The following is an 11,150-nucleotide window of genomic DNA, read 5'->3' as shown; positions in this document are numbered from 1 at the left end:
GTTAACCCAAACAAGTGGACCAAACACTCGTGTAATTGCTTATTTCTCCAAAGCTTTAGGTTTCCCTTTCCTACGGTGGCCACTCTGTCTCAAAGTCTTAGTCTCTGCAGCACTTCTCATACAAGACCCTCTTAAACTTGTGCCATATGCTCAATTGCCTGTCCTCTCTTCTCATAACCTCCCTTCTCTCTTAATGTTCCAAGCTGTCTCTAGTGCCTCCCACTCTCGTGTTCAATCGTTAAATGCACAGCTTCTTTATAACCCCCAAGTTACAATATCCTATTCTCCTACAATTCCTAACCCAGCAAAATTCCTCCAAGCACCAAAAACCTAGGCATAACTGTAGAAACTATAGATCATTTTCTCTACCCATTTCCCAACATGAAAGATTCTCCTCTACCTCTGCCGGCTAACACCTGGCTTATTGATGGCAGTGCTTTTAAAGACCCTTCTAAACAAGCTGGATATGCCATAGTATCTGCCCAAAAAATAATTGAGTCCGGACCTTTACCCCCCGGCACCACTTTCCCGCAAACAGAGCTTATAGCCCTCATTCAATCTCTCAAATTAGTCGTGGGTATCCCCACTAACATTTATACTGATTCTAAATATGCTTTTCATATTATTCATTCACATCTAGCTATATGGAAAGAGAGAGGATATCTTACTTCTAAAAATTCTCTGATTATTAATAAAACTCTTATCTTTAAACTCCTTGAAGCAGCACAAATCCCCACCCAGGTAGCAGTTATTCACTATAAGGGTCACCAAAGTGGGAAAGACCCCATTTCAATGCATAACAAGAAAGCAGATAAAGAAGAGAAAAGACAAGCTCAAACCCCTACTCAGCTTCTAGGGATGCCCACCCCAGTGCCTGCTTATTCCACCTTAGAGCAAACAGATTTAGCCCAGCTTGGCGCCACCCTCAATGAATGATGGTTCTACACAAATGATAAAGCAGTCATACAAAATAGAAGAGCACTAGACGTTCTAACCACAACAGCAGGAGGAACTTGTGCAATAATAAATGAAACCTGTTGTTTTTACATCAATAATACAGGACAAGTCAAACAAAACTTACAAGTACTAAAACAAAATATAAAATAATAAAAAATAGTCTAGCAAATGTAGATGACTCTTAGTTAGAAAACTTTCTCTCAAATTTTCTTTCATTCTTTTCTACGCCTCTACGAGCTATTCTGGTCCCCTTCATTGGGCCATTAATTATCCTTATATTAATTTTCCTTTTTGCTCCTTGGCTCTTACAATGTCTAATTAAATTTGTCAATAGGTCAATAGCAGCCATGACTAACCAGCAAAATTCCAAAAACATACTCCTGTTGCAACAAAAATTCGAGAATTTGCTCCTGCCACAGCAAAAGCATCACTATCAGCCCGTTCCAGCAGAAGATGCCCAAACATCAATTCAATAATTCTAAAGCTTGGTTCAAAGCAACTTTCCTCCAACTACATCCCCACTCAGCCAGAAGTAGCTAAAGAAAGAACGTGATGCCCCTGCTTCCTCCAAAGGTTGCTTAGAGCTAAGTTAAAGTATTAACCCAAATTCAACCCAAACTTTTGCCAATGTTATTGAAAGTAAAAGGCAGGAATGTCAGATCCCAGAAAAAGAGTCTAACATATAGAAGGAATTTCTGACACAGGGGCCCCCGCAGCTTATCTCATAGGAACCAGATGTGCCATAAAATACGAGTTGAAGTCTGTTTAGAAACTCCAGTCATGGTGGTGCCTCAACCCCCAAAAGGTGGATAAAGCAAGACCAGATATGTCTATAAGATGAATGACCATAAGCATGCGGAAAAGGCCTGCTCCCCCCAAACAGATAATGCAGCTGCACTTCAAAGAAGAGTAGTGCGTCAGAACCCTAGCAGCCAATCAGCTCAGAAGTTGATAAGCCCTCACCCAGTCAAGGCACAGGACAACACTCAGCGGACACCCTTCCCTCCCGTGGTTTTTTTTCTTTAAAAATGCAGCTCTCAGAAAGAGAGCTGGAGTCACTTTCTTTCTTTTCACTGGCTCCCACCTGCTTTCTTCCTCTAATAAATCTTAAACTTTCTACTTAAAACTTTGACTCACTGAGTTATGTAGATTCTTGAACGACTTCAACCTGACAAATATATCTCCTTTGTGAGTTGGATATACCATATTGGCTCAATGCCAATAAAGAGTCAACTCAAAAATTCCCTTTTATCTGACACTATATTGTCAAACAACATTTGGATTTATAATTTGGCTTCCTTTGTAGCTTGCTTGCAAGAAGCAAAAGGGAAGTTCTGCCTACCATGAGCATTCTGATGCACGTAGGGGTATTGCCTGTTGTAAATCAATGAATGGGTATATATTATACATTCACCTCCATTCATACGTGTGTGTGTGTGTGTGTATCTCAGTTTCTTTAAGTGATGAATCTCTTCCCAGGTTCTGTCAAAGCCAGATTTCTGATAATTCAAATCCATGTGAATCCTTGAAAGCAGTGAATTGGCCGAGTTAAAAACCACCTTGTCCAGGCCCTTGGAAGCAGCAGCCATGCTTGGCCTGGCAACAAACACCATCCTGAACAGCTGGCTCATATCTTAAAATTCACTATTAACAAGAGTTAATAGAGTGGTATACGAGAAAAATGTACCTATTGCAAACTATGGACTATAGTTAGTAATATTTTAATATTCTTTCATCAACAGTAACAAATGCAGCACACCAATGCTAAGGATCAATAACTAGGCAAGGGATAAGGGGTATGGGATATTTTTGGTTTTGTTTTTTGTTTTGAGTAACGAAAATGTTCTAAGATTGATTGTCGTGATGAATGCACAACTACGTGATGATACTGTGAGCCACAACTATGTATACTTCGGATGGATTGTATTGTGTGTGAATATATCTCAATAAAACTGCATTTAAAAAAATAAAAAAAAAATGCCAAGAATATAAGATTAAGTGCTTTGAAAAAATTTAACAGGTTAAAAATTGAACTTAATTAAAATCAACAAATTAGAGAGATTCCACTATATAAATCCTCAACATCAGTTACCATTAAAAGGGGACACTTTTGATCACTGCAAATAATTTTAATGTCCAAAATAGTTATTTATATGTAATAAATAATTTTCTAATTCACAAATTGGAAGGAATAATGTTGATTCTCAAAGCCACAATCACTTAAAAGCTGACATAAAATTCAGCTTTAATTTTTCCATTAGAGTCAGCTTTTCTCTTTCTTTCTGTGTTTTTAAATTATACCCTTATCTCGCATAACTTCCATCCCAGAAAAAAAAAGGCACTAAAAAAAAAAAAAAAAAAAACCTATAAAATATGAGAGTTGCAATATTTCTGTCATAAATGAGGAACTACAGGTATAGCTATGTTACCTGGCAAAAGTTAACAATCTTTTATAATATCACACCACCTCATATGGGAGAAAAGTTACACTAAATATAGAACATTTTGAGTGCATGCAAAGCCAAGATTGTGAATAAGAAACAGGAAATAACAAGCTGTGAACCAGGTGTCAGTCTCCCCAAATAGAAATGGTTGTGGGAATATCGGGAGCCCTGGAATTGCTTAATCATTCATTTGGCAACATATAGACTGCAGAACAATTGTCATTATTTGTGGAGAAATTTCTGATTATCACCATACAATCATGGCATGGCACCAAGAAATAAATATCTAGCACAGACTTCCTATATATGGTGTTGCACTAGAAGGTGTCGATATGGTTTCTAACGCTATCAATATTCTTTGGTTCTTGATATAATTCTTCCTTTTTCCTTTAAGATTAGACTCTAAGGATAATTTCCCAGGTGGAGTGCATTCTAAAATTTTTTATTCGGAACGTCATTCAAGAAAACTGCTTAAATGTTCAAACGTATCTTCAAGGAATGTAATGGCTGCCTTCTGATGAAAGACAATTCTCCATGGGTCTCTTACATTTCTGCCTTATTAACAGCCCTTCTGCTTCAGACTGCCTTTTCAAAGATATTTGTACAGGAAACAACTTTGGACGATAGAGCTCGGGTCACCCTGCTTTCCTTACTGCCCAGCATAACAAAGTTAAAGCCTCCTACCACAGTGGGGAAGGCAAGTGGGCTTGCAGCCCATTGTAAAAGACATTTTATAACTGCTTTATAAACAGCAGTTTGAATCTATGCTGCCCCACAATCAACCAGTAAAATCCCTTTGAAATAAATGGATTGATGAAGACAAGGACTTTAAGCTTTTGTTTAAATATGGAAATTTTATTTGGGCAGTTTCACTCAGTTCAGCAAAGATTGTAGTTTGTCCTCTTGTTAACACCAAGTCTTCAGTTAATTCTTCTTTAAATAGTACAGCTTAGTAACAGCTGTGCTTTGGGGCCTTAAGGAAGGGCCTGGGTTGCTCCACACCTGCGGCAAAGGAGCACAGGACAAACTGCGACTGACGAGAATCCTGTTACCTGCCCAACGGCCAGTGGTGGCTGCAGAAGCCCAGAGAAGTGGCTGTCCAGCCAAGCAATAAGGGTGGAATTACAGTATGGTAAAATTCTATGGGGTAGGGAGGGAAACCTGGTCAAGGATTTGACTTTCTTGAAGAAAAAAGATGACCCTGACAGGTGAAAAATTTGGGAGATAAAAGGACTACAACAGTAGTGCTAAATTCATCCAGACTAACTGTTGTATTAAAAATTGGACTTAAATAATAAAATGTGGCACACAAACCAGCCTGCCACCATGAATAGATCACATTTTCCATTCACTGAACAAACACACTTTGAGCATATATTCTATTGCCATGCGCTGTGCTAAAATCCAGAGGAACTTGCCCTGAAGAATCACAATGCTTGGAGGTGACAACAGGCCCTATTAGCAAAGGTGATACAGTTTTATTAGCTAGCATTAGGTTCAACAAAAATATCGATGGCTTAAATAAAAAAAGTTTATTTCTTTCTCACATCAAAGTCCAGGGAGGCAGTCCCAGGCTACCACATAGATGCCACAGTCATCAGGTCCAGGGGCTTTTGGCAACTTGTTACAGTCTCAAAACACAGCATCCACCTTGGTGGTTCAAGATGGCGGCTCCTGCTTCGGCCAGCCCAGTCTCTGTATTCTGGCCTTCGGGAAGGATAAAAAGAGGGAAGGGAGGCACACCCTCTCCTTTTAAGGACACTTCACAGAAGTCATATGTTTGGGACTGAATCATGTGTCTCACAAAAGTCATGTTCAAGTTCCAAGCCCAGGTCCTATGGGTGTGACCCACTTGTAAATAGGACCTTTGAAAATGTTATTGGGTAAGGCATGCCCAGACTGAATGAGGGTGGCTCTTGATCCAATATGGTTGAAGTCTGTATAAGCAAAGGAAATTGGACACAGAACGAGAAGCCAGAAGCTGGAATAAAGGAGAAGATGCTGCCATTTGCATTGCTGTGTGACAGGAAAGCCAAGGAACCTCAATGACTGCTAGTTGGAAGATTCTGACCCCAGGGAGAAGCAAGCCTTCTAATCTCAGAAACCGTGAGTCAGTAAACTCCTGTTGTTAAGCCAAACCATTTTATGGTATTTGTTTTAGCAGCCAGGAAATTAAAACATCACATTTAACACTTCCAATTACATCTGATGGACTGGAATTTAGACACAAGGTCACACCTAGTCACTAGAGAGTTCTATCAAGCTAGAAATTACAAATTAAGCTGCAAGGCAATAAAGACATTTATTTGGGGTCTTAGAATTGCAATTCAGGGAGAACAGATTCAGGTAACAACCCAAATAGTGTCCCATCTTGGCATTTCCAAGCAAAGGTTTTAAAGGAAAAGAAGATTATACAAGGTGTTTGTGGTTGGTGGGTATTTGGGAACTCTGTCCTTCAGGTTAGATAGTTAACTGACTTCTTTGTCTTGTGGCTTGCTTATGGTGTCTGGATGTCCTTCAGGTTTTTTTTTTTTTTCCATTTTTATTGAGATTATTCAGATACCATACAATTATCCAAAGATCCAAAGTGTACAACCACTTGCCCCTGGGTACCCTCATACAGTTGTGCATCCATCACACTTAATTTTTGCTCAATTTTTAGAAACTTTTCATTACTCCAGACAAGAAATAAAGTGAAAGATGAAAAAAGAAAAAAAGAAAAGGAAACTCTAATCCTCCCCTATCCCTAACCAATCCCCCTCAATTGTTGACTCGTAGTATTGATATAGTACATTTGTTACTGTTTATGAAAAAATGTTGAAATACTACTAACTGTAGTATATAGTTTGTAATAGGTATATAGTTCTTCCCTATATGCCCCTCTATTATTAACTTCTAATTGTATTATCATACATTTGTTCTGGTTCATGGAAGCGATTTCTAGTATTTGTACAGTTGATCGTGGACATTGCCCACCATAGGATTCAGTTTTATATATTCCCATCTTTTGACCTCCAACTTTCCTTCTGGTGACATATATGACTCTGAGCTTCCCCTTTCCACCTCATTCACACACCATTCGGTGCTGTTAGTTATTCTCACATCTTGCTACCAACACCCCTGTTCATTTCCAAACATTTAAGTTCATCCTAATTGAACATTCTGCTCATACTAAGCAACCACTCCCCATTCTTAAGCCTCATCCTATATCTTGGTACCTTATATTTCATGCGTATGAGTTTACATATTATAATTAGTTCCTATCAGTGAGACCCTGCAATAGTTGTCCTAATGTGTCTGGCTTACTTCACTCAGTATATTGCCCGCGAGGTTTTGTCATCAACCCATTTTTTTTAAATATGGTTTTGTTCACACCCCATACATTCCATCCCAAGTAAATAATCGATGGTTTTCTGTATGATCATACATTTATGTGTTCACCACCTTCACCACTATCTATATAAGAGCATCTACATTTCTTCCACAAGGCAGGAGGGAGAGTCAAAGAAGGTAGAGAGGCAAAAGAAAGAGGAAAAAAAATGACAGCTAGGAAGCAGCAAAAGGAAAAATAACCTTAAATCAAAGTAGAATAAAGAATCAGACAATACCACCAATGTCAAGTGTCTAACATGCCTCCCGTATCCCCCCCTCTAATCTGCGTTCACCTTGGTATATCACCTTTGTTACATTAAAGGAAGCATAATACAATGATTCTATTAGTTACAGTCTCTAGTTTATGCCGATTGCATCCCTCCCCCAATGCCTCCCCATTTTTAACACCTTGCAAGGTTGACATTTGCTTGTTCTCCCTTGTAAAAGAACATATTTGTACATTTTATCACAATTGTTGAATACTCTAGATTTCACCAAGTTACACAGTCCCAGTCTTTATCTTTCCTCCTTTCTTGTGGTGTCTCACATGCTCCCCACCTTCCTCTCTCAACCGTATTCATAGTTACCTTTGTTCAGTGTACTTACATTGTTGTGCTTCCATCTCCCAAAATTATGTTTCCAAACCACACACTCCTGTCTTCTATCACCCTGTAGTGCTCCCTTTAGTATTTCCTGTAGGGCAGGTGTCTTGTTCACAAAGTCTCTCATTGTCTGTTTGTCAGAAAATATTTTGAGCTCTCCCTCATATTTGAAGGACAAGCTTTGCTGGATACAGGATTCTTGGTTGGCGGTTTTTCTCTTTCAGTATCTTAAATATATCACACCACTTCCTTCTTGCCTCCATGGTTTCTGCTGAGAGATCTGCACAGTCTTATTAAGCTTCCTTTGTATGTAATGGATCGCTTTTCTCTTGCTGCTTTCAGGATTCTCTCTTTGTCTTTGACGTTTGATAATCTGATTATTAAGTGTCTTGGCGTAGGCCTCTTCATATCTCTTCTGTTTGGAGTACGCTGCGCTTCTTGGATCTGTAATTTTATGTCTTTCATAAGAGATGGGAAATTTTCATTAATTATTTCCTCTATTACTGCTTCTGCCCCCTTTCCCTTCTCTTCTCCTTCTGGGACAGCAATGATATGTACATTATTGTACGTTGTTTCATCCTTGAGTTCCCGGAGATGTTGCTCATATTTTTTCATTCTTTTCTCCATCTGCTCCTTTGCATGCAGGCTTTCCGGTGTTTTGTTCTCCAGTTCCTGAGTGTTTTCTTCTGCCTCTTGAGATCTGCTGTTGTATGTTTCCATTGTGTCTTTCATCTCTTGTGTTGTGCCTTTCATTTCCATAGATTCTACTAGTTGTCTTTTTGAACTTTTGATTTCTGCCGTATACATGCCCAGTGCTTCCTTTACAGCCTCTATCTCTTTTGCAATATCTTCTCTAAACTTTTTGAATTGATTTAGCATTAGTTTAAATTCCTGTATCTCAGTTGAAGTGTACGTTTGTTCCTTTGACTGGGCCATAACTTTGTTTTTCTTAGTGTAGGTTGTAATTTTCTGTTGTCTAGGCATGGTTTCCTTGGTTATCCAAATCAGGTTTTCCCAGACCAGAACAGGCTCAGGTCCCAGAGGGAAGAAATATTCAGTATCTGGTTTCCCTGGGGGTGTGTCTTAGAAAATTGCTCTACCCTGTGATGCCTCAGGTCACTGTGCTTTTCTGCCCAGCAGGTGACGCCTGTTAGCCTATAATTCTTGACTGGTGTGAGGAGGTGTGGCCGTGTTCCCCCAGGCTCTGGGGTCTGGTTCTGAATGGAAAGGGCCCCACCCCTTTCCTCCTAGAGAAGACAGAGCCCCCAGGTGGAGGTCATTAGCATTTCAATGGTCTCGCTCTCTGCTTGTGGTGTCTCCACCCTTCTCCACTTCACAGCCCTGGAAACTGAAAATGACTGGGGCTTTCTCCACTGAGCCAAAAAAGAAACAGATAGTCCCCTTCAGACCCAGTCCAAGGTGACCCTCCGGCTCTCCCAGGTCAGTCGTCACCCAAAGCCTCTGTCTGTTTTTTGGGGATGCGTACCTGTAGTGAGCAGTTCACACTCGCTACTTAAAACCCCAGTTGGAGCTCAGCTGAGCTGTATTCGCTTGCTGGGAGAGAGCTTCTCTCTGGCACCACGAGGCTTTGCAGCTCAGGCTATGTGGGAGGGGGGTCTCACGACTTGGTTCCGCAGGTTTTGCTTACAGATTTTATGCTGTTTTCTCGGGCATTCCTCCCAATTCAGGTTGGTGTATGATGAGTGGATGGTCTCGTTTGTCCCCCCGTAGTTATTCTGGAATATTTACTAGTTGTTTCTGTTTTTTTTGTAGTTGTTCCAGGGGGACTACTTAGCTTCCACTCCTCTTTATGCCGCCATCTTGCCCGAGACCATCCTTCAGGTTTTTGAGGAACATTGTTGCTTGAGGCTTTGCATACTTCGGCAGTTTGTGATAGCTGGTTGAGATGTGCATAAGAGTAACCTCCAGAATGACCTCCGGACTCCATTTTAAATCTCTTAGCCATAGCAACTTCATTTTGTTTTATTTCTTTTAATAGCTCCTATTCTGACAAACCATGTGCCAACTAAATATATGGGAATTTAGGGAAGAGATCTAATTTGAATGCTGAAGAACAACTAGAATTTATCCAGTAAAGAGGTCTGTGTGGAAGTTACATTCCTCATAGGAGAAGTGGAAAGTAGTTATGAAAAACTGGAAGACGGAGCACAAAACTGGGGTGTGGTGACGATGACTCAAAAGTAAGCCTCATTATGAAGAGCCTGCCTGCCAGGAGTTTGGGTTTTCTTTTAAGGAAAAAGCCTTTCGGAACAAGGGAATAACTTGATCAGATTTGCCTTTTAGAAGGATATTCTGACTGTAATGTAATGTAGATTGGAGGTGGGATAGCCTGGGGATTAGACCCATTAGGTAAACTTTTGTAGTAAATCAGACAAGTCATTACAGAAGACTGAATTCTGGTGGTAGAAATGGAAAAGAGAAAAGTAGATAATTTCCCATGATGGGAGATAGTATCAACAGGTCTTGCTGATTAATTGGATGTGGAGAATGAGGGAGGGAAAGAAGTGAGGGACTAGTTTGGCTATGGTGTGGAGTGCTATTTATTGAGATAAGGAAGATGGGAGGAAAACAAGCATTGGAGAGGGTAGAGTTGCTTAGAACATGCTGAGTTCAAATGTCTTAGGACATCTGAGAGGTAATGTCCAAGGCTAAAGAACAGCGAGAAATCTTGGTTGGAGATACATATTTGTGATTCATCATCACATTCAGATTAGTGGTTCTAAACTTACTTTTAACAATAGTTATCATGCCAAATGTGTTAGTAAAAAGTTTTCAATTCTAAGATCCTATACAGTAGACCTAAACTTACATTTTATAATATTTATTTTAGGCAGATAAGTGCTTATATAAAGTACCCCACCTCCTATTTCCAATACACAAGAACATGGAATTATTACATTATTACATGGGCAATAATATTTATTTTACAAAGCATGGCCAAGTTGCAGTGATACATTTTCTGATTGACTCAATATGTTAATATGAAATATACAGCATAAAAATTTAACTGCTAGGCAGACTCCCCATTTTTTTATTATTATCAAACTTAGAGTTTGAATCTCCCCAAACTGCAATTTGTTTTAGTTAAGAGATACTTCCTAGATTTCATTTACCTTTCCTTGACTCTGCAGCAATTTTTTTTTTCATAATAGAAGAATAGCTTTCTAAAGAATAGCATTAGGCTTAGCTTTTATTTATTATATAAGAATTTTTAAAAAATTCATTTTATCTCCAGTTACTCTGGAAGCTTTTTTCTATTATACTGCTTTTTCCTTTTTGTCTTCCTTATCAATTCATCTATATCTTCAGCAGTTAACTTTTAAATGCTTAATTATAATCCAAAATTCAGAAGAAAAGATGCTTTTTTATGATTTTCTATGATTATTTCCCCAAGGTTCCATGAAAGCACAGAAATGAAAAAGGAATAGGGATAGAAATGAGCCCCTTTTTTGATAAAAAACCTTATGCTCTGGCAAAATCAGGGGAAGTGGTTGACTACAGAGGCATGAGGGAATTTTGGGGGTGATGGAGTTGTTCTGTTTGTAGATTGTGATGGCTGTTACATGACAGTATGTGTTTGTCAAAACTCAGAAGTGTACATCAAAAGGAATGGATTTTACTATATGTAAGAAGAAGTGAACAAAAAATATTTTACGTAGTGACTAGAAAAATGTAAACAAAAGGTTTCATTGCTCTGTCTGGTAAAATTTCATAGCAAAATATTGTCCTGTATCTTTTCAACATGAAATTCTGA

General features: G+C 39.0%; 1 protein-coding gene across 1 annotated transcript; it reads left to right on the top strand.

The window, feature by feature from the left end:
• Positions 1-381: 381 nt before the first annotated feature.
• On the top strand, positions 382-936 carry LOC119511278 (ribonuclease H-like). The gene has a single exon (XM_037805772.1). It carries the CDS (start codon positions 382-384, stop codon positions 934-936), a length of 555 nt encoding a protein of 184 aa, XP_037661700.1.
• The last annotated feature ends 10,214 nt before the right edge of the window (positions 937-11,150 follow it).

Source organism: Choloepus didactylus, chromosome 16 (assembly GCF_015220235.1).
Source record: "Choloepus didactylus isolate mChoDid1 chromosome 16, mChoDid1.pri, whole genome shotgun sequence".
In the NCBI taxonomy this organism is placed as follows: domain Eukaryota; kingdom Metazoa; phylum Chordata; class Mammalia; order Pilosa; family Megalonychidae; genus Choloepus; species Choloepus didactylus.
This window is presented reverse-complemented; position numbering and strand designations above follow the sequence as displayed.

Coding starts and splice junctions, on each gene's coding strand:
- LOC119511278 (XM_037805772.1), top strand. CDS start 382: ATGAAAGATTCTCCTCTACCTCTGCCGGCTAACACCTGGCTTATTGAT.